General features: G+C 36.8%; 1 protein-coding gene across 1 annotated transcript in view; it reads left to right on the plus strand.

Annotated features, from left to right (window-relative positions):
* TPRG1 (tumor protein p63 regulated 1) overlaps positions 1-22,809 on the plus strand; it is a 107,807-nt gene extending 84,998 nt beyond the window's left edge. The window contains exons 4-5 of the mRNA XM_004675089.1: positions 10,143-10,296; positions 22,615-22,809. Of these exons, the coding sequence (XP_004675146.1) occupies positions 10,143-10,296; positions 22,615-22,809 (349 nt within the window). The remainder of the gene's footprint in view (positions 1-10,142; positions 10,297-22,614) is intronic.
* The last annotated feature ends 2,370 nt before the right edge of the window (positions 22,810-25,179 follow it).

The raw sequence follows: 25,179 nt of genomic DNA on the forward strand, positions 1-25,179 counted from the left end.
ATTTACACTAGGATAATAAACTTGAAAGGAAACACATTTAGTATTATTATTAAGACCTTCTGGCAACTTCTTCCTGTTGCCAGATTTGCTTTGTTGTTTGCAGGAAGGAGAACGGGAGCACACCCAGCTCTCCATTCTTGTCGCTCTCCTATCACTACCACAGACTTGGTCCTCCCGACTTGTACAATGTGAGCTACCAGTACAGTAGGCAACCTTTGCAGCAGTGCTCCAGATGTCCCGTTTGTTAATGAAATCTCAGATCTCCTCAGCATGTATATCTTTTGAGTAGAGACTTTAGGGGTCTATATGGATGACCAATGCGGAGTCCTTGCTTTGGACTCAGAAGCATCCAAATGTAGACCTTAGCTTTCACTAACTCTGTTTTTGAACACCTTATATCTTTATAATTTTCAGATAGCAACAGTTTTATGAGTAATGATGGGATCATGAATGAGAAAATTTTGTGTATTTTAAGGTACTGTGCAACTAGCAAATACCTATTATCCACTAGAAACTGTTAGAGACTTTCCATGCTGAATTTTACTTCATCATATAGAATCTTTTTGAGCTCTAATCCCACTGAACAGAAGAAAATATTGAGTGCAGGAAGACTAGGAAACTTGCTAATTCATTTCTCTAGCAATCACAATTTAAATTTGCTGAAGGTAAAACTTATACGTCATTTAATGTTTCTGCCCCATTTCCTTCTGTTACCACCTCACAACCACCTAACTTTTGATCTTACCTACTTTTCTGTTTGCCTCTAGGTTTCTTTTTTTTTTTTTTTTAAAGATTTATTTATTTATTCATACAGAACTGGGGTACAGACCAGAGACGGAGGGTGAGAGGTTTCACCAGAGACAGAGTGGGGAGCAGAACAGGTGGACTGAAGAACTACACTGCTGAGAGGAGCAGTGGGCGGGCCAGGAGAGGTCTGCCGCGCCATGTGGTCACCTCCTGGGCAGGTGGGAATCGAACTAATGCGGAAGTGGCTTTAGCTTCTCAGTGCAGTGCTTCAACCCACTGTGCCACCAGGGAGGGCCCACCTCTAGGTTTCTTAATGACACCCAATAAGAAGTCTGCATATGACCCAAGTTCATTTCCATTCATGGCCTGGAGACCAAAGAGGGCAAATGGCTCAGCCTGAAGCCCCACTCGCCTGTGTGTGCAGTGCTATCTTATGCTCTATTTTCAGTGTGGTGATTAGAGACTGATTCCCTAGTGCTTCTCAACTAGCTTCCAATTAGGTTTAGAGTGCTCTATATCTCTCATTGTGATGCTCAGCCACCTGCAGCCAAACCACCGAGTTCCCTAGACTTCTGGCATATATTCTTCTTGCCTTCTCATATATAGCCCAAATGGAGACAAATAAGAGCATTGTGCAAATAAAAATCATGGCTCATGCACTGAATTTTCTTTCTCCCAGCACTGATCCTCCATATACATACAATTGGAGCTTTGCTCTCATGATTCCCTCTATTTTTATTACTTAATCTTTTTCATTTCAGTCATCTCAACTTAGCAACACCTTTGCCTCCACTGACCTCCTAGCTAAAAAGCTACTGTTGTATCAGCAATACCACACTGATAAAGAAAAAAACAGAGCAGGCTGTAAGATACAGGATGCAGAATGCTGCTCAAGAACCTGCCTTTTTTCATTGACAGAAAAAAAGGTGGGTCAAACTGAATACTGGATTTAGGACTTTGTATGGGGGGGGGTGAGTCTGCTACTGTACTCCCGACCCCCACCCATGGCTCCAGTCTTATTAACAAGGCATTCCACTGATCAGTCCCTGGGGCACAAAGCACATCAGTCAACAATCCCCTGAAGTCCCTGTCATACTGGCTCCCTGGAGTCCCTGTCACACCTGGGGATGTATGCCTTTTGCCCCAGGGGGATCAAACACCCTCCACTTGTCTAGGGGCCTTGCATGCTTCACCAATATGCCACCTACTTTTTAATGTCATTAGACCTCTTTGAGTTTCTTGGAAACTTGTTTAGTTTATATCATTTAAGATTCTGATGTTGGTATAGGCTGATCATCAGAATACATGAGATGAATGAATTCAGTTCTCAAAGCCTTCAACAGTAAGATGTTGTTCCCATCTCTGAGACCCCATTACAGTTTTATCCACACAATTTTTCTAGACTTCATGAAGGAAGGTGAGCAGGGATTTGTTGATCATGTTGGACTCAGAGTAACTGCTAATATTGTGGGATTTTACTCTAAACGCCATGGAGAGATCATAGTAGGAAAGTCCCTGGACTTTCCATCAGCCAGAGTGGGATGTTAAGGATTACAAGCTTTCATTTCATCCCTATCACTGCAAAGAAGATTATCATTTCTAATCCAAGAGTCAAATTTATTTTACTCTGACAGAAATGGAGCTCCAAATGGACTTTGGACATTTAGATACCCAAAACGAAAAAACGGGGACAGTTTCTTCTTTAAAAGTTATTTACCTCAATTGGATTAGTTTTCCATTTAAGTGGAATCTGTGAAAACAAGACCTTTGCTATAAAGTGAATATATTTTTCTTGCAGGTAAAGAGCTAAGAAAGAATTTTTTTTTTTTGTCTAGCCATGACATTAATAACAATGCATCATAGTTTCGATGTTAGTAGATGTTTAGAGCAAACAATTTTGAAAGGCTACTGTGTCAGAAATGTTGATTGAAACAATGGACAACCTGATGTTGAGGGAAGAGACATAACAACTTGTAAAGTTAGAAGTGTATAAGCTTTAAGAACTTTGATAAATAGCCTCACTCTTAATATAATACATTTGGTATTAGTAAATGAAAGTATTGAATATAAAAAGGTATTATGGGTTTTTGAATAGTTATATAGTCAGCTTTCTAAATTTCAATGTTTTTTTTTGTTAACATTAAGATTCCAAAGACATAAGACATAAACAATTAGTAAGAAATCTCTTCTAGTTCTGAAAAATCTATGGTTTGGGATAAATAATTTATTTCTTATAGCATTTTTATTTTAATGTTTTATAATATGTTTATTGTTATCGTAAACATAATCTGTTTAACAATATGAGCATGTAAATGTTAGAATGATCTTCATCTAAATATTCCATTCATACCAGTTGTGGAAAATAAAATATTTCTGTCTGCTATTTAAGTGACACCCAAATGTAAGTAATCCTTGGATCTGATGAGTCAGAGTATTATATTTGCACATAGTTGGAGTGTCCTCAAGAGAATATCTAATTCAAGGCCTCTTATTTTATAACATGGTGTCTTAATACATTTTAGTGGCTATAATACAATAACAGACACTGAGTAGCTAATAAAACACAGAAATGCATCCCTCACAGGTCTGGAGAGTGGGGAGTTGAAGATCAAGGCACTGACTGGCAGATTTGAAATGTAATAAGCACATCGTATGTTTCTTCATGACTAAACTCTCACCAGCAGAAGGGGCACAGGATTCTCTGGGTTCTTTCTGATGAAAGAACTAATACTATTCTGAGAACTCTACCCTTATGTCCTAATCACATCCCAAAGGCTGCACCTCCTAATTCTATCACCTTGGGAACTGGAATTTCAATACACAAATTTCAGCACACAAACCTTCAGATAGTAGCAAAAGAAATGGAGGCCCAGAGATGTGTGTCTTGCTCTCAGCTGCACAGAAATTTGTCCACTGCTAGGATTAGACCCAGGTTACATTGACAATTTATCTAGGGATCTTAAATACCATTACATTTAAGCATTACATTACATTTAAGCATGGGGAAATGTATCAACCAAACTTACAAGCTTCCTGTGAATTTATTCATTCATCTTCATTTGGTTAGGAATATGTGATTACTATGTATCAGACAGTTTAAGTGCCATATTTCTTTTAGTCTAAGTGGTTGCTGTATGCATGTCCACTCTCTCTCTCTCACACACACACACGCACACGCACACACACACACATGCACACACACAGCCCTAAACATTGTGAGTCATGAACTCTAAGGTATGAACCTTATTCCTTACTACCTCTGCACTGAACATGACCATGTCAGGAACAAGCATATCTAAACTTTCTTGAGCAAATAAATATCTTTTTAAAGGACATTCAACCTGGAAGTTTCCATAGTGCACTTCTGTAGCCCTTTTGTATTTATATACTCTTGGTTTAATCTTAGGTCTTTTGCTAGTAACTACTCTTGGTTTAAACTTAGGTTTTTTATTCTGCAGTTAAAGATCAGTCCTTCTGGGAGTCAAGTCTCAGCAATCTCAGAGAATTTTTCATGTTTTTTAAGTAATCTTTTGGATTTTTGGCTATTAGTACAATATAACTTATTTGGTCAGTCAAAACAGATAGTAATTTAAGTGGGGGTGCAGGGGAAGAGAAGTGACCTGACAAATGAACAAGTTCATCTGTAGATAGATCCCTTAAAGCCTAAAGAAAAAAAATAGTTACCCAGTTAGTCAGTGGCAGATCTAACCTTTGAACCTAAACCTCCTAAAGATCACTCAAGGTTCCTGCTATGGCATCAAGCTGCCCCTGAATTCACTCTTTATGGGATCTGCTGGTTGGTTTTTCACTTTCCTCTCCCTCAAAAATAAAAAAATAAAAATAAATAAATAAAAACAGAGAATTACTTGATTACCCATGCCAATAAATGGTTAATCTCACTAAGCCCAAAGCCCTGGAAACTTCTGGGAGGGAGCCAGGTGAGCAAAGAGAGTAGATAAAGGCAGCACCTGCCTATGGGTTTGGAACAGCCTGGGGACAAGAGAGAATGTAAACACATTCTGCAAATCTTATTGTCTGACTCTGTGCCAGCGTCTTTTGGGTTCTTGTCATGGAAAATATTTCGTCTGAGGTCATTCAATGAGCAAAGGAGCATTGAATACCCTCCAGGGTGCCAACTCAGTTCCCCCTTTTGTCCAGATTAAATAAGCAAAGGACTAACATTTCATGGGCCTGGAAGGCCAAACTTTCAACAATACAAGCAGTTAGGTAGGAAAAGGAGACATTAAAAAATAGATTGTGTTGTACTGAACTGCTCTCCCCCTCATGCTTTCCCTCCTCCTCACCACACTGCCTCCCTCTGTTTGCTCACCCATACTTACAAGCACACACCCTACGTTTAGAGCAAGAGTTAATGTCTGTGCTTCCTCATAAATCTAGGTTTGGTGCCTCAAGCTATGTTTTTAATTCTGTGGTGGAGCTTTGAGATTTGAGATGAGTAGAAAGGAGGGGCCGGGGACTGAGGTAATAATGGAAGCTGCCATTTCTCTTTCTTGTGAGCTTGGCATCCTTATTAAATTCTTCTAACAGGTAGTTTAACATCTCCACACTATATCTTCTGAAGGAAGAAGGATGGAAGGGGGGTTGGAGTCAAGAGAAAGGACACTAGGTATATTGGGCCTTGCAAAAAGATGAGTGACTTCACCCCGAAGAAATAACAATGTGTGGAATGAGTAAACTACTCCAGACTGATGACTGGCTGGCTTAGTTTTCTAGTTCAGCTAAATATGTCTTTAAAGAGAGGATCCTTTTTGACATAACTAATTTCTTGTCGTACAAAATATGTTATTGAGAGTGGTTTTCCCTTCATTCAACTTGGAGCTCCCTTTTTTGTGTTGTTAAACCCCATTTAATTATCGTGATCAGGTTTTTCTTGTATGATAGTTTCTTCTGTATAAACCTCATTGTTTCAACATGTGTTTGCTTTCTTCCTTTTTTTTTTTTTGGTGTAAAAGGTAAAACTTCTTTTGAGTTGCTATGCTGGTTTAAAGTAATAATTGCTTGGAACTTCCTCCCTACCAACGAATGTATCTGAGTAAAAATCTGAGACTGAGTCACTAAGTAGAACATGTAATTAACATGAATGAAGGAAGAACTCTGGTCTTTGAAAATTTGGAGGCTCACTTTATATATCTATAAAATGAAAGAACTGGAAACACCCTCTAAGGGGCATTGCAATGCAGGCAGTTAGGACCCTAAAAATCACTTGTTTCTATAAACCTTCATTTTACAAATTCATAGGAGATATTATGGAGCCTTATCTCTACTTCTATATCTTCCTGTGAGGCTTTGAAATGTTAAGGGTCCATTGACCTTCTTGTCTCCACTAACATGAGGATGGAGACCACTTCCAGTTGACTTAATTAGGGATAAAAAACAAGAAGCAAAATAATTTGCAGTAGGGGATCCTCTATGTCTACAGTGTTTGCACCTGTTTGAGGGATGGAACAATAGGAAAATAGGCTTAGAGATCATCAGATCCTGAGATTTGATAGTTTAGGGATTGAGTCTTTTCACTTTCTCTACTTGTAACTATATACTGCACAGAGAATGTGCTAAGTCAATGGTGGAACTAAAGATAGACAACTTAGTGATATTTTAAGGAACCATTTCTGAGGTGACTTTAAAGGTTATTTTAAAATTAGAAAAGTGTTACAGAAATATGTTTATTTAGTCTACAAAACAAGAATTGAAGGAGTAGTTTTAGCTATCTGAATGGAAATCTCTGTGATGGATTTAAGTTTAAGGAGAAAATAGTACATATCAAACTATTGGTGAGAAACAAGCTGAATACTAGTATCCCAGCATTTAGAGTCAGGTGGCAGAAGGATCAATAAGTGGAAACAAACATAAAAGAGCTTGCACCTCTTTGTACTGAAGATTTGCTACTCTAATTTTATCTATGTCTGGGGTCATGGTATTTCTCTCCACTTTTTAAAAAAATTTTATTCTATTCACAAATGATACTTAGTGATCTATTAAACTTGGTAATATTATTCATCTTATTTCCTGCTAGCTGCATCTATTTCTTTCAAATAAACTAAAATAGAAATATAAGGGCTAAAAGTAAATGTATGTGTGTGTGTATGTGTGTAAATATACTTTTATATATATATACATAATATATATATATTATCTCTAAAAGTACATTATGGCACATGCTAGACTCTTAATATTGGATAGTACCTGACTGCAGACAAACATTTTTTTCATTCATTATACTCTTCTTCATGAAATTCTTGTTGCTAAATGATCAGAAAGATGGTGTGATATGCCCAAAGACATAGAGTTAGTACAGGCTAAGTTTTATATGCAGGGTATGATTTCAGGAAGAAAAATACTAAATCTTTCTCTGTGTAATAATTTGATTTTGGCATTCGTTACCAGAGATTGACTTCCTCTTTGACTTACCTGACCATAGAAGCTTAGCAAGAAAGATTCCATCTTTTTCCCCTAAAACTTAAGTTTTAAAAATTCTCCTTTCACTTCAGTGCGACCTGATTCTCCAACAATCTCATAATTGCTAATATTGAAATATACATAAAAAAAATACATAGTTCTTTTTGAGACAGAACTGACATTTTCTTTTTGATCTTTAGCCAGGATGCCTAAACAAGTTCTTTGTCACAGAGCAGTCCTTCAGTAACTATTTTAACTGTGTGTCTATTGGAAATAAGGTAGTGTTGTATAATGATAGAATTTTAATTTGGAAGATGTTTGGTGACAGTAGTTTAAAAGGGTTAAATATATCTATGAGTTCTTGGGAGAACAGACTTGCCTTTCATCAGTTCATCCTTGGCTGTACAGATGCTAGAGAAAAACCCTTTCTGAATCTTGGTTTTCTCATGTCCAGAAAGAAGGCACTGGGGTTTGACTTCCAAGAGCCCATCTAACTCAACTATCTACAGTTTGTAATTTAAAACTATTCCTATACCACAGCTTACCTAATTTGTTCTTTTGCATGTTTGTGAAATATACTGGTAGGCATGATGTTCCCTAGGAGTGATGGGGTGATACCTGATGTACCTTTCGTAGCAGAAGATGTGTTCATTCGATAGCTCCAAACTAATGAAACTTTAACTGGAAGGTTTCTTATGAAATCTGTACACCCTTGACTAGGTGAGTGCTACTGGCATCAATGCTGTTGTTGTCTATACCATTCAACAGAGTTACTAGTCACCAAATGGAAACTCTAAAGGACATATGGGAAAACTGAGATTCAGGAAGAGAAATAGGCTTTCCCACTGTCAGCTATTAGTAAGTGTGAAAATCACAACTCTACCACAAGGTTACCATGACATCCCATTCATTGCATTTTTTTATTCCATTCTATTGCTTTACACAACTTGACTTCTTCTTTCATGTTAAATACAAGTAAAATATTTAATAAAACATTCCTGATTATCAATGGTCTATAGTCTCCCCAAGTGCCTTAATGATGTTCCACAGAAGATAATACCTTTTCATAGCTGTTATGAAAGGCTTTTATGGGAAGCACCATCTTTGCTTTATGTTTGGAGAGATTATATAGTTCTTGGTTTATATTCCCAGCCACCACCTGAAGACTTAAAGAGGAATTTGGCTGAACTTTTGTATTTAGAAGTATTCTCATCTATGAGAAAGGTCATTGGCAAGCTCTAATTGATTGGTTATTTAACAGTAAGGCCCCTCTTGAACATGCTTAAACTTCATTTGGGGTTTCCCTAAGGAGAAAGAATATGAAATGTACTTATTAGAGGAGCTATCTTGGCAGAATTTCATCCCCTTTGGATCAAAACAAAATTGCACCCAGCACATAAATTGACATATGAAGCAGTAAATAATTCCATTGTGCAAGTTGATTTAATGGACTCAAGCCAGAATGCTCCATTAATCAGCATGCATAGAATATTCATTGAGCTTTGGGATTATTATCAGGACAGATTAAAAAAATAATAAAAATGAAGAAAAGTACAAGGGGGAGGGGTGATAAATATCAACATCTCACCTGAGAAAGATGAGAGGTTAGAAAAGTTACTTTAGAGGTATGTACAGTATTTTTCTTTTCCTCTCTCATCTTTTTTATTTATCTTTTTCTTTTTTTTCCTGTGCAAAGGATTAAGTATACACATACAAAAAGGAAGATTCGGTGTCAGCTTTCAAATATAATCATTAACAATTTGAGAGAACTAGGCCACAGAATGTGCTAGTCTCTTTTCTTACTTTCCAATTGTAGAAGAAACTTAGGGATTGGCCAACTGGGGAGAGAGTGTTTATATGCATATATGTGAGAGTGTGTTTATACATATATCTACATGAATAAACATTCAGAAACCACAGTAGCATTCCAAAAGAATTCCTCTCTTAATACAGGAAGTGACAACTTTGTGAAGGCACCACAATTAACTCCAGTTTTTCATTCAAGATCCAGGATTTAATTTCTAGATGAAATGAGACCTCTGTGATTTTCCATGGGATGGCTATATAAAATTATAGGCAACTGAGTTTTAAATCTTGTTGAATGCTAACCATCTGAACTTGGCTTAACCTCCAGGGATGTTGTTGTATTCAGAGATATCTAAAACCACGAGCCTTAAATTCTAGTGGGCACATGCAAAACAAGAGGCCATAGAAATTACAACTTTGTTATTTAACAATGGCATTCCCCTGCCACAACTTCCCCCCTACCATTCTCAAATTGACATTCTTTTGCTCTGCCCTTGGGTTTACCATATGGCTAGACCTGGACTCTACTAGGTACAGGACATCATCCCCATACTATGGATCAGAACTGCAAATTTAGTGGGGAAGGAAAGGTGATTCTTGATACAATTCCCCTGGATAGAATGTGTACAACACTGAATAGAAACTGAGGTCATAGGATATTTTGAAGCTTATCATCTCTCTTGAATATCACACATACCTTCCTATTTGGGACATTCTATGTTTTTTTTTTTTTTTTTTTGCCTGTTAACCCTGTGTTTACTGTTTTGTGGAAACTGTTGCTATTATCTTCTGTGCCCTCTTTGAAACTGTCTCTCACCTTGACTTGCAGTTCCTGTTCCACCACCCTGACTTTTTCTTCTCCCTATCTCTTTTAACTCTTCCAGTCTGAAGAGCTGGCATGAGATAAATATAAGAACTTCCAGCCCTTTCCTCTGAGTACCAGAATCACATTTCCAGCTACACATTCCCATAGAGTAATAATCAACAACTCATTGAAATCATCATATTTGACAACAAATTCACCCTTTTGTTTCATCTCTTGTATTCCATAGAATAATGGAATTTAACATCATTAACAAGCTGGTTGAGAGACGGCATTCTTTTCTCATCTCTTTCATTTTGTTTTAATTTAGCAGAAATAGCTAGTCTAAAGGAAAATTGTTTTGCTGTAGGAGACAAGGAGAAGGCCTGAGGATCTACTGGGGGAGTCCAGGCCAGCCGTCCCTGCTGTCCCGCTGGAACCCTTGGTCTACTCAGATGCCATATGCTACCTTCACTGAACACCCAATGAAATATACCAGTGAGAAGCTGCTTGAAATTTGCAAGGTAGGTGGCAGCTTGGGCACTCCTTAGATTAACTCCTTTGGTGAAGCTATGTGATACTAAAACATATATTGTTAAATAAAAAGATATGGCACAACCTGGGGTATGTAGAGAAGAAACTTAAATAGGTTGGTAGAACTTTTTAAAGTAAATGTAAAACTGTCATATATGAAATTGCATACTATATATATATATATATAAACTCTACCATGATTTTTCCTTGTTAATTTTTGAACAAGAAATTATTGTCCAATATTGTTTAAAAAAGGCAATACCTATGCTTATCTGATTATAGTTATATACTATGGTACATATGATTTTTATGTACATAATTAAATTTGGATTATTTTATTTGGTGAAGGAAGGAAGAACAATATGAAGTATGAAGTTATATATGACTCTGTGGTCTTATTTAAGTCACCTTCTCTACAGTTTTATCTCTGAAATGGATATAATGAATACTGTTCTTCCACTCAAACTTATTGAAACATTGCAAGGTTAAATGAGGTAGTATGTATATAAATTCTTTATAAACTATAAAACAAGTAAGAGTATTTTCATGTCTTTAAATCTCAGCTCCCTAGTAAATTTTAAATTCATGAGTAGCAAAGAAAGCTTCTTCTATTATTCTTTCATCTCACCCCAGGGAAACTTAAGCAGTCCTAAGATCCTCTAAGCAGTCAAAAAGTAAAACAGCTAGAAATGTAAATGCTGTGAAAGAACAAAGTTTGTATTTTCAACAAAACCATATATATTCACACATATATACATACATGTGTAATATATACATCTATGATATATATGATATATGAGTGTTTATTGACCTACATTTTCCTTTTGCCATTTTTATGTTTACCTTTATAAGTTAACATTCATTTTACAATATCACAGCTGTTTATTTGTTCTAAATTCAAAATGTGACAGCTTGTATCAAAAGTATTTCTGTGGTTGTATAGTATACATTATATTTCTTTATTTGAATACACCTGGTCATATAAGTGAATATGCATCTATGTGCAAACACATATACTTGTTTTGATAAGTCCCAGATATAAGAAAGACTTGATAAAAAATGTTTGATTCAAAGTTAGTGGGAGTCTTCATGTACCCCAGTATGTAGATAATGTTGGCTGAAAACCTATTCTTCTCTCCAAAGTGTCAGTGATCTCTCATAATGTGTGCAGCCATCCTCAGGAGCTTATGGTCTCAAGGTGTACCTCTGGCCCCAAAGCATTGCAAAAAGTAAATGAATTCATTGTATGGATCATGTTGCTGCTCTCCATGTGATACTCCTATTTATTCACACCATCAATCCAAGCATCAGCATCAGACCCTTGTCTGACTTCTTAACACCCAAAGTCAACCCAACAAAATAAAATGAAAACCAGTGAAAACATCATAGCATTAACACAGAGGTCTTTAAGTGAACATAGATAAACTAATGGCTTCAGGGTGATGGATGGGAGTTTATAGCTTAACAAAGCCCGAACCTCAAGTGGAATATCAGATCTCCTGTTTTAAAAAAAAATCTATTAATAATAATGATCTGATATTTTGCTCTATAATCTTCCCTTCTTTCCTATTTATACTGCTCTTATTCCTTTCCAAATTCCTTTCCTTTTTTTTTTCTAATTAGCCATGCAGAATAATTCCTCTAAAACCTATTAATCCCACTCAAAGAGTTCAATGTATTTTTCCAAAGTTATTTTCCACCTTCAAAGGACATTTGGTTCTAGCCATTAAAATAATAAATGTGGCCCTCCCTGGTGGCGCAGCGGGTTAAAGCACAGCACTGAGAAGCTAAAGCCGCTTCCAGTGTGAGTTCGATCCCCGCCTGCCCCGGACTGAGGTGACCACATGGCGTGGGAGACCTCTCCTGACCCGCCCGCTGCTCCCCTCAGCAATGTACTTCGTCGATCTGCCTGTTCTGCTCCCCACTCTGTCTCTGGTGAAGCCTCTCGTAACTATATTTTATTTTAAGTCAAACTACATACGAACTGCCCTGTTCATTATACCCATCACTTACTAGGCCAAAATCTTTTCTCATTACTCATACCTGGTACATAAAGCACTTATTCCCTATATGCCCTATACTGGGAGACATTGAGAGTGAAGAATTAAAGAACATGTTCTGTTAAATAATAATAACAAAAAAAATGCCACTGAGTCACTTCAATACCTTACAGTGTTTTATTTTAAGAAGCTACATACAAATACAATGAAATAATTTGAAATGAAATTAGGAAAATTTAAATATTGAAAGGGATGGAGTAATTATTCCTCAAACACCCTTGAATGTAGTTAGTACATTAAAATGTTAACTTCGGTCCAAACCAGGCTGTTAGCCGAGGCTTAAGGGAAATTTGATGTTCATGTCACTCTTGTTGGATAACAGTAGAGATAGCAAGTATGTGGTGTGTGCACATGTATGGACTTGAGCATGACTAATCGTTGGTTGGTTGAACTTTAGTCAATCAAACTCTTCTGGAGTTCTGTTAAGTATATTTTCTTTAAGGATTTTTTCACTTAAAGAATTCTCCTAAAGCCTTTCCCCCCCACTTCCTGGCAACATGCTTGCACATCATTTGCCAAATCATTTCTCATTAAAAGGCTACTCCAAGTCCCAGCTCTCTAGGAAAGCAAGTGATCTCCATCTGGGATGCAAGAGACTGAATACTGTGATCATATTCTTTGAGTTTTTGTTTCCCATTATTTATTTATGCATACAAGAATTGGGGTGCAGGCCAAAGATGTGGGAGGTAGGAGAATCACCAGAGAGAGAGTGCAAAGCAAAACAGGTGGATCTAATATACTGCTGAGAGGTCTGCTGCTCCTTGTGGGTCACCTCCCTGGCGGGGATTGAACTAAGGGTACAATAGTGATGGTCCCATAGCATTAAGACTTAGCCCCTACTGCACCAGGGAGTTTCTTGTTGTTGGTTTTATATCACAATATTATATGTGTTTAGGGCATTTTCCAAGGTTGGCTTTGATAAATATATAGTTACATTGATGTGAAAGGATAAATGAAAAGTCAGGTAATTCTGAGGATATGAATGTCTTTTTTATATGAATGTGCTTGCATAAGATTTTGAACGAATACTGTAAAGTACGTTTTCCATTTCCCTTCTGAATGAAATAAGAAAAAGTAGAATATGAATATGGGGGCAAATGTATAGCCAAATTAAAAATCTTAACTAATGTAATCCACTATCGTGAATCTATTAAGACACAGTGAGGGAGGCCTCCCTGGTGGCACAGCGGGTTAATGCACTGCAAAAAGAAGCTTAAGCTACTTCCTCATGAGTTCGATCCCCGCCTGCCCCGGAGGAGACTACATGGCGTGGCAGACCTCTCCTGACCTGCCTGCTGCTCCCCTCAGCAGTGTACTTCGTCGATCTGCCTGTTCTGCTCCCCACTCTGTCTCTGGTGAATCCTCTCACCCTCCGCATCTTTGGCCTGTACCCCAGTTCTGTATGAATAAATAAATAAATCGTAAAAAAAAAAAGACACAGTGAGGTTCAGAGCTGTTATACACAGTCAAAATATTCAATTTATTTATAGTCTAGTGAGATGGTTTATTACCCAAAAATACATTTTAAAATCACAATTTAGGGTCTCCTTGGTGGCACAGGGATTAAAGTCACAGCACTATCATGTAATCAACAGCCACTGCAGCATGAGTTCCATCCCTGAACAAGGAGCTAACCCACATGGCACAGCAGACCTCTCTTTTCTCACCCGCTGCTCCCCTCAGCAGTGTATTTTGGTAGATCCACCTGTTCTGTTCCCCAAAAAGTCTCTGGTTAAACCTCTTACCCCCTGCACCTATGGCCTCTACCCTAGTTCTTGTTTTCATAAATAATAAATTTTATAAAAATATAAATTTATTTTTATTTAGACATTTTCTTTCATACACCTGTAATCTCTTTATTTAACAGATATTTACTGATACCTACGGGTATTATAATTATTGTTAAGAATACAAATACTGATGACACAGGATTCATGTCTTTATGGAAGGCATTGTTTAATAGTGGGGGCAGATTTTTATTTTTTTTAATATTGCTAATTATTTTTTAATATTGCTAATTGACAAAAATACAAGTTGAATTAAGCAAAAAGTGAGGATGTGTTAAGATACATAGTGTGCACTTTAGACATGGAGTAACTCAGTTGATTTTTAGTTTAATCTGATATATTCCCACAATGGCTCAAATCCTAGGTACAAGGGCTTTACCTAAGTTAGGGTCAATAAAAAAAGAGAGAAAATGAACTAATGTTGTGATGATCAGGAGACAGAATCAATGGAATAATGTTGTGATGATCAGGAGACAGAATCAATGGAAGCAGGTAAATGACAGGCTATAGTAAGTGAAGTAGTGGCAAAGATGACATGGCTTCTGGTATGGGTAGGTGGTATTTTTCTTCATTTGAGTGGACAAAACAAAAAAAGAGGATATTTAGAAGTTAAGTGTAAGACATGTTGAGTTTGAATGTCTACAGAATGTAGGGCTGAGTTGTTTGTCAGGGTCAGGAGACAAAGCTTAGCTGGTGGTTGAGGTTTCAGAACCTACAACATTGTAGGCCTCCATGGTGGCAAAAGGGGTTAAAGCACAGCATTATGAAGCTATCCACAGCAACTGTAGCAGGAGCTCCACCAGGGAGGTGCCCCACATGGTGCAGCAGACCTCTCCTGCGGTTCTCCTCAGCAGTGTATTTCTTTCTTTCTTTCTTTCTTTCTTTTTTTTTTTTTTTAAGATTTATTTATTTGTGCATACAGAACTGGGGTACAGGCCAGAGGCTCAGGGGTGGCAAAAGACTTCACCAGTGACAGAGTGGGGAGCAGAACAGGCAGATCGATGAAGTACACTGCTGAGGAGAGCAGCAGGCAGGTCAGGAGAGGTCTGCCACACCATGTGGTCACCTCCAGGGCAGGCGGGAATTGAACTCTTCAGAAGTGGTTTCAGCTTCTCAGTGCTGTGCTTTAACCCGCTGCACCACCAGGAAGGGCCTTAGCAGTGTATTTCAATAGATCTGCCTGTTCTGCTTCCCATTCTGACTCTGGTGATTTCTCTCAGCATTTGCACCTTTGACCTGTACCCCACTTCTTGAATATATAAATGAATAAATCTTTTCTTAAAAAAAAAGAACCTACAACTTTGGGCCAAATTTGAGTCATGACATTGGTTGGTTAGTAAAACACACACACCAAAAGTAGCATAAATGGGAACAATTACTTTCAAATTAAAATATGTACTTACCACTAAACTCCTAACAATTACTTAAGACATCACTAATCTATGCAATGTGATGCCAAAATCATTATATTTTCTTTTGTTTATCTCACTGACTTGACTCTGTTTTGATATCTGATGCGTATATAATGGTCAATCATGTTCAAACATTCTTGCTTCCTTCAACCTTCACCAACCTTTTGCAATTTGAACATGCACAATTGTATTATATAAACAGTTGTGGAAATAGATTTTAAAAAAAAGATTTTGCATTGGTTTATCACAACTCATAAAAGCAATCTTATACAATATTACATAATTTATTTTAAATTTATTGATACAGTTTGCATTTGTTCATGTAATTCACCTATCAAAAACACAGTGAGATCAGGATTGTTATCTCTATTTTTTAAATTAGGGTGCTAATATGATTAAATGAATTGATTAAAGCCATACACCTATAGTTTTATTTCTATACCCCTCAAAATTTCTAGTGCTCAAGAGAAATGGGTCTAAACCTGAAGGAACTCTTATGTGTGATTGCCTGGATGTGTGAGTTCATATTCATTAATATAATATGATAAGCTATCACCAGGCTCAATTATCCTCAACTGCTTTATTCACTTCACATTTGCAACTTGTAGCTTCATTTCCTCTCTTTGCACCATAGCTTTGCTGGGCTTTAGAGTATGTGGAGAGTCCTGCAGGGAGGGGCTAGTGATTGAGACCCCAGCTGGTGAATAATGAATGGCTCATGAATGCTCTGTAGCTAATTCAAAGTGATTTATAGACCAATCCTTTTCACTCTGCTTGGACTTTTAACACTTCTTTTAAAAGGGAATTATGAAAATTAAGCAGTGTTTTAGCATCAGGTATAAATTATATCATTAGACCCTTGGCTCCCCTTAGCAACAATTCAACAAATATTCATTGAGTACCTCCCTGGAATTGACTACGACATAATGAAAAGTGTGCTAGTAACCTGGGATATTAAGAAGAAAAAGGAGTTTAACCTCCACACAGACATGGTGTAGGCAAAGTAATTAACATACTATAAATTAATGTACTATAACTTTTGATAGAGACACAGCATTTTTATGGGAACCTAGAAAAGGGAATACAGATATCCAAAAGTTAGTTATAGGTATAATGATATTTGATGTAATACTCCAGGTTTGAATGATTGAGGCGTCAAAGATGGTAGAGTAAGACATAGTAAGTAATATTAATATTAATATAAATATGACTAGAAGCTGCAACAAAAGGAAATGAAATGTTGTTGGATAAAGAGTAGTTCTTCTTAGCAAGAGTCAAAAATGAGTGTGTTATGTGTGTATTGACTAGGGGGAGGTGGGGAAATGGGATAACATGAGGATGCAAATTTGAAGTTATGGAAACCTTTGTAAAACTTCTGCCTTTTTCTCTCCCCACACCCAAACCCATAGTCAATGGCTCCATAAAGATAATTTCAGGTAAAAAGTGCAAGGGTTCTACATACCTCTGTTCAACTGTATGATTGTCCAAGTGGTTTCCAGTATTCAACATTGGTTAGACACACTCTTAATCCCAGCATGCTTCACTTCTAACATATGCAAGTTGAAACATATAGCCTAAAGGCTTGGAAAACCTGTTCAGCTGTGGAATGTGGGCCTGTCGGCATAAAACCTGGTCTTTTAACCCAATGTAAACAGGAAATAAGGGGTGGTTATAATAAGGAAAGCTGAGACTCTAGGCAGTGCACTGCTGGCAGACAGCACGTGAAGCAAACCAAGGGCCTAGTCACTCAGCTGCTAAATAATTGCTGTAAAGTCAAGAACATTCAACAGCCTCACCCCACAACACACACACGCACACTACTATACCTTAAACTTACCAACACACAACCCCTAGGTAACTGGAGTTGTTAAAACTTGACCCTCTGTTTTTAAGACTAGAATAAAAGAAAGAGCCAGGGGTGGGTGTATAAAAGCTTTTAGAGAAAAGTATGGTATGTGGCTGGTGGCATTCATATCAGATGACACCATGTTCCTGTCATACAGATTGAGTTCAGGTGCTTGAAATGCTCAAGAGCCACCTGGGGCCTTGTCCTTCTGCCTGTCTCTCCTTCAGTGTATTACTTGCTGCTGTGTTTATTTGACTCTTCCTCCAGAAATGACTGACAATGAATGCATCTGATGCTAATGAAATGCCATGTTATTTAAGACTGAAAAAGTGTCAACTTCTTATCTGTAGCACTTAGATTTTGAGACCACAGAGAGTTCTCATGAAATGAAGATGATGAGGAAGGTGGCGGCATTCAATAGTCCAACAGACAAACATTTGTTTATTTATGGAAAGTCATCTTGAAGCCCAGAGAGTGCTAGCAATGGAAATGGTGGAGTGAACTGCACTTTGGTATTTAGGCAATCATAGCTTGAAGATACTGATGATGATTATATCAATAATTTATTGATTGTTGACAGTAGTTTTCCTTTCCAATATGACTAGAAATTTCAGTCTCTTTACTTTCTTTCTTTCTTTTTTTAAGATTTATTTATTTATGCATACAGAACTGGAGTACAGGCGAGAGGTGCAGGGAAGGACTCTTTACCAGAGACAGAGTCAGAAACAAAACAAGCTGATTGGAGGAGAAGTACACTGCTGAGGGGAGCAGCAGGCAGGGCAGGAGAGGTCTGCCACGCCAAGTGGGTTACCTCCAGGGCTGGAGATTGAACTTGCACTGAAGTGGCTGCTGCTAGCTTGCAGTGCTGCATCCTACCCCGCTGCACCACTAGGGAGGGCCATCATCTCTTTTCTTTTTGTTTTCCTAAATCTTGAAGGAATTATTGTGTATACACACACACACACACACACACACACGGAGCTTATATAATTTGTGTTTATTAAAGTTACTTTGTTTTTGTATCGCCCCTATGCATTTGATGGTATTAATGATCTTGTCTTATGAAAAAGGAACAGTAACTTTCTGAGAGACTTCAGGTGCCTGCCTCTCCTTCAGTACATTGCTTGCTGCTGTGTCCTCATGACCCTTTGCTCATCAGGGTCTCTTCTCCCACATGATCACACATACTTATAAATACCATATTTGCAACATATTTGAAAGGAAGATTTTGTCCTCCCCTCAGTGGGGGTGTTACTGGTATCTGGTGTGTAGAGACAAGGGCCGCTACTTTACATATGGAGGATATTTCCCCCTTGACTTGAAACCACAATAGTGCCAAAGTAGAAATAACATGGTGTAGTATACGTGATAATAGAATTAAAACAACAACAACTGTTGTCTTAAGAACATGGAAAGACATTGTGGGAAACATGGGTTTTGATTAACACACCAGGAGCATAAACTTTTAACCCTGTACCTCTTTACCTCCAACCCATCAGGCTTTTATAACTCATAGTGAAATCATTAACTATGCAGCTGCTCATATCAAAAATCTAGGTGGCTTCTTAGATTTATTTGTTCCCACAACCCTTTCTTCAATCAGACTAGTTACTTCTGTGACTCGTTCTCCAAAACATAACCACAATTCATCCAGTTATGTTTTCCACTGCTATCCTCTTCCAGTTATGTTTTCCACTGTTATCCTCTTCCAAGTTACTGCCATTTCTTATCTGGACTACAAAAGTGATCTTCAAATTAATTTTTCTTGATTATATTCATTCTTGAACTTATGAGTGAATTTTCCACATAGCAACCATGATTTCTTTTTTTAATGAAAAAAAGATAGAAATGAGCTCCTTAAAATCACTTTAATCCAGGCCCTTCCTCATGAAGCAGTGGGTTAAAGCACAGCACTAAGAAGCTAAAAGCCACTTCAGCATGAATTTGATCCCTGACCCTGGAGGTGATCCACGTGGCGCTGCAAACCTCTCCTGACCTGTCCTCTGCTCCCGTTAGTAGTGTACTTTGCCTATCTACCTGTTCTGCTCCCTACTCTGTCTCTGGTGAATCCTCTCACCACCCCTGCACCTCTGGGTACCCCAGGTTTGTATGCATAAATAAATAAATCTGAAAAAAAAAATCACTTTAATCCTAGATCCTTAATATGGTCTGCAAAATTGTCAATGTCTAGTTTCCTAAACTCATTCTTCTGGTCCCTATGCTCTCATTCTTACAGGTCTTCTCTATGTTCATTGAAGAAACTAAGCTCATCTCTACTGTACAGACTTTGCAGGCAATTTTCTGTTTTGCATGGAATATCTTCTCCAAATGATGGCCTCTCTTCATAATTTGGGAGATCTAGTTTCACTTTTTCAAAAATACTTGTCTTGAATATGATTACAAAGTAACCTTCAATCACAATGTTCTTTATCCTTATCCCTTTAAGTATTCCCTTATAATTTATCACTGTCTGAATCACTTGTTTCTGCTTTCACTTTTTGTTCCATATTACTGGAATACAAGCTTGATGAAAGTGAGATTCTTGGCTGTCTATAGAACTTAGAGCATACCTGGAATAGAGTTTGGGGATTTTTAAATATTTCTTGAATTGTTTAGGTGTTTTTTCATCTATTACTGGCAGGAGTTAGTTAACAATATTAATACTTATTAAAGTATTCATATGTGCACAGGACACTGATGAGTTAAAACTGATTAGTTTTAAAGGAACTTGTTAAACTTACATATTTGATAAATGAACCGTTTTTTGACATGAAGAAAAATTGGCCTGAGGAAAGTTAGTCTTTCTAGAAGTAAACTAAAAAATCAAATTAGCAGATAAAACTACATTCAGTGAGATAATTCTATTAAATATTAATGTTAGAAGAAAGCTAATTACAATGATAATTTTAAATGCATAAATCCTTTATTTGTTATAGAAGTTTCATAGAAAAAGATCCATTCAGTGAAAAATGTTCAGAAGAAAATTTTAAAAAAAGAGAAATTATTTAACAATTTTGGGTAGAATATTCTTCAGTGAATTCAAATACTTCATGTTAGAAAACACATTTTTTTAAAATTTATTTATTTATGAGTACAGGCCAGAGGTACAGTGAGAGGATTTACTAGAGTCAGAGTGGGGAACAGAACAGGCAGACTAAAGAAGTACACTGCTGAGGGGAGCAGTGGGTGAGGCAGAAGAGGTCTGCCACACCATGTGGGTCACCTCCCTGTCCAGGGATTGAACTCACGTTGCAATGACTCTGGATAGCTTCACAGAGCTGCACTTTGACCTGTTGCACCAGCAGGGAAGACCCAGAAAACACATTCTTAATGAAAATTTCCTGATGTTTGAATACTTTCATTATAGTTTTATATTCATACATATAAAGAAACAAAGTAATGATATTCTGTAGACTTTATATTTTAAGACTTCTATTTGGTTAATTGAAATTTGAGTAATTTGGGAGTAGTATTGTGTTTTGTTTTGTTTTTTTTTTAATTTAGGTTTTAAAAGCTTTCTATTTTCAGTGAACTTTAGAGTCACAGGAAGCATTATAAAAATACAGCATACCTTATACCTGTCATGTAAACTCTTGTAGCAACTTAGATAATAACAATGCAGTTATTAAAACTTGGAAATCAAACACTGGTGCAATGTGCTACAGAACTTATTCCTATTTCAATGTTTTTTGTTTTGTAAAGTCTGCTGTCTTTTCTCCCATATTATATTTGTTTGTTTGTCTCTCTCTTTTTATACCTCAAATTATAAATTTCTCAAGCTTTATTTTCATAATCTTGACACTTTTCATATATACTGGTCACTTATTTTTAGACTATATTTTAATTTATATGTGCCTGATATTTTCCCATTATTAGACCTTTGGTAGCTTTTGTTTTAGTTACATGTGTCCTTTCACTACATTATATTGTGAGGTCATGATACCTGTATATCTTATGGCTGGTAATATCAACCTTGATCACCTTTTTGAGTTGATACATGCTGGATTTTCTATAAAATTATTATTTTTCTACTTGTGTTTGTTTAAGTATCTTACAAGAGATACTCAATACTTTGATACTCAAACCTAGCATTTTGAAATCTTGGTTTCTGAGTACAATTTATTATATCATTTACAATCCAGAGGACTGTTTATTATCCAATAAAGAAAAGTAAAGTACACATAATAGTTTCTTTAAAATGCTTTATGAAGGCCCTCTCTGGTGGTGCAGCAGGTTAAAGCACAGCACTAAGAAGCTAAAGCCATTTCAGCATGAGTTCAATCCCCATCCTGGAGGGGACCACATGGCCAGGCAGACCTCTCCTGACCCACCCACTGCTCCACTCAGCAGTGTACTTCATCAGCACTGTTCTTTTCTCCTCTCTGTCTCTGGTGAATCCTATCACTGCACCTGTGCCTCTGGCCTATATCCCAGTTACGTATGCATAAATAAATTTTTAAAAAATGAAAAAAAAAAGAAAAAAGTGCTTTATGAAGTTTTTCTATGATGGATATTAAAGAAATTGTTATTCAAGGTATGTTATTGAAGGGAACACGATTGAAGAAAAAAGTTTTTCTCAGTTTATTAATGATGTTTATATATTAATATATTACTGTTTATAACATTTATAACAATCTATTTATATATTAATGGAAGAGATGTTGGCTTGAAAAACAAACAAAAACAAACAAAGCAGCTCTCAGCTATTCCTCCTAGCACTTTTTACCTATTGAATTCTACTAACATTTTGAGGATTGTTTCAACAGTCCCGTTAGAAATCATTCCTAATCATCTATGATTTCTCCCTCTTTGTATTCCATAAGCATTTTGTGCTACTTCTTGGATGGCAGCACCTGTGTCTTGTCTTTAAATTTTCAGCAGCACCCAACAGGTATCTTATGTATAATAGATTATCAGAAAATATGTATATGCTGATACTTAATGTTGTACAAATTATGAATAAGAAAGATAAACAAGATCAGGCATTTGTTAGCTTTCCTCTGCACATAATTTACTAACTGATTAACTTGTTAAAAGATTGACAGAAGTAATGTTAACAAATCTAAGAAACAATATTTGCTCAATAAGTAAAAATGATTGTATCCTTGGAGAGTTATTAAACTGTGATACTTGGCTGGGGGAGAAATGTCTCTGCATCTTCTTTACACTCACTAACTTCATGCCTTTTCCTTTTCCCCTTCAGTTGCCTGGGTTCACATCTAAGCTTATTCCAGCTATCCAGAATGCCCATGAGAACTCCCAGGAATCTGGAAGAGAAAAGGAACTGATGGTGTTAACTGAACCCATTTTGATTGAAACCTACACAGGACTAATGTCATTCATTGGAAACCGCAACAAACTTGGCTATTCCCTTGCCCGTGGGAGTATTGGTTTTTAAAACACTTTTCAGTGTCCAAGTACACAGATATGTCATCAACGAAGACTCCTTTTCTTTTCAGCTCACCACAGTTTTGGATTGAAACACTTTTAACAGAATAATCACATTTTCTTAAAACAGGAAAAAAAATAACCTAATCTGATCCCATCAAATAATGTTATCAAATAATAGCTGACCATAAACTCAGTTCAGATTCTCTGCTTCTTGTCCTTCTATCCTCTAAAGAGACAATTTCCATGTCTTGATCTTGAATTTTCTGATCCTGGTTTTCTCCCCCATCGGGATCTCACTATATCATTTTAACTATCTGTTTTATTCGGAATGACTTCCAAATCCATATTCCTACCCCTGAGGTTCCTTAGAAGAGTCACTTCAATTTTCTGTTTCTGTTTGATAGTCATCTATATCAGTTTTCCAATGAGCACTCACATTCAGTATTTTCAAAATGTTGGATTTCCCTGGCATTTTTATGGCCCCAGTTCCCCATTTCTGAACCTAAACAGTATTTGTTTTATTCTGTTTGGTGCTATAACAACACCACAGAAAGGACAATTTATAAGCAATAGACATTAATTTCCCATAGTTCTGGAGCCTGGGATTTTAAGATCAGGATACCATCATGGTCAGTAAGGATCCAGTTCTGGGTTGCAGACTTCTTGACTATGTATGGTGAAGGGGCAGGAAACCATCTTGCACCTTTTTTCCTAAAGGCACTAATCCTATTCCTGAGAGAACACTGTCCTCATAACCTAATCATTTCTCAAAGGAAACTTCTGTTACCATCACATTGATTTTAAGGGTTTCAACATATGAAATCCAGGACCACATTAGTAACATGTTGTCATGTAGTTTAACACGAACCTCAATAACTAGGTGTCAAATTTAAGGCTCATTCTTTTCATAATTGTTGATATATACTCCTCCTTTCTATCCTCAGAGCTATATTACTGTATCAGGCTTTTAATTCTGTTTTGGGTAATTTCCATACCTTTTCATTGGCATCTCCACACTTCACTGAGCTCATTCTAACCCATTTTGGACTTGATTGCCAGATTCCTAAAACATAATTTTATCATATCACTCCCTGCTCAAGAACTGCGAATGGTTGATCTCTCTTCTTTCCCACATTTTTCTTTCAAGAGTAAATCCTTTCCTTCTATGTGATTTTTTCCCAAAATGTAAAAGAAAAAGATGTAGGTCACTTTGAAGTGGACATAGAAATGCCACTGGCCTCCTTTTTTTTTTTTTTTGGCTCAGAGTTCCCTATGTGTCTGTGATTTTGAGGCTTTTGAGGAATATGTTTCATTCTCCTGAATTACTCTGTTTCCATTGCTCTTTTCTTTCATTTCCTCTTCGTTTCTCCCTACCTGAACTCTAACTTCAAATAATTCAATAGTTTTCTCATCTGTTCTCATTATTTAAGTTCTTTTCTTTCTAACTTATTACTTTCTTTTCTTTTTAACTTATTTGAAAAAAATCTTTAATGCTAAACACCAGAAACATTATTACAATCAACATTTTGTCTGTCCCAAGATCCCAACTTGAGATATTTTAGTTGGTTTTAGCTAAAAATTCCAGCCAATTTAAAAAGTAACTGGCTTATGTAGCACCTACTTTCAATGTTTTTCTTTTCTTTTTTCTCAGTTCCAAAGATTTGTCTGTAATACTTCATAGACATCAATTTGATGTAGAGTTTAAACCCCATACCCTGAGTAATCTTTATTTCATTTTACTTTTGTTTACCTCTATAAAAATTTCTGTCTCCCTCTCATTCCCCTCCCCAGAACCCAGTTTCCCCACATCATGGCAAATATTGCTACAGTCCTTAAGGCAGGGGACTTCTATTCAGACTGTAAAAGGAAATGTTGAAATCTTTAGCTGTCCTGTCAACAGTAGTGGAATGAAAAGTCGTTGGATTGTTTTGGCAGTGGTTCTGCAGCAGGTATAATTGGCAAATTGTTATATAACTCTGCTGCCCCCAAATCCCCATTTGCCTCAAGATAGTGGCATTTCTTGGCATAAGTCTCCGAAATGTCCAGCACATTCTTTCGAGTCACCATTTAAGGATCAGCCTGACAATTGACTTCTCTCTGCACATTTGTCCCCCTTATTCTCTAAGATGGACAGTTCCCAAATGACCTTCCAAAAGACACAGTACAGCATTGTCAGTAGAAGAAGATCATAAATGTAAGAAGAGGGAACTCTCTTAGCTCTGCGTTCCAGTCTTCAATAAGAACATGTCATTTAATGACATCAAAGCTGTTTAGTATAGAGAAGAATGAACTCAGAGATGGCTTGGTATATTTCTTCATATTAAACAGACTGCCTAGTAGGATCTGCTATAAATTGATAAATGGACTGAGAAAGCAG

The sequence above is a fragment of the Condylura cristata genome, unplaced genomic scaffold (assembly GCF_000260355.1).
Source record: "Condylura cristata isolate star-nosed mole 26May11 unplaced genomic scaffold, ConCri1.0 scaffold00003, whole genome shotgun sequence".
Classification (NCBI taxonomy): domain Eukaryota; kingdom Metazoa; phylum Chordata; class Mammalia; order Eulipotyphla; family Talpidae; genus Condylura; species Condylura cristata.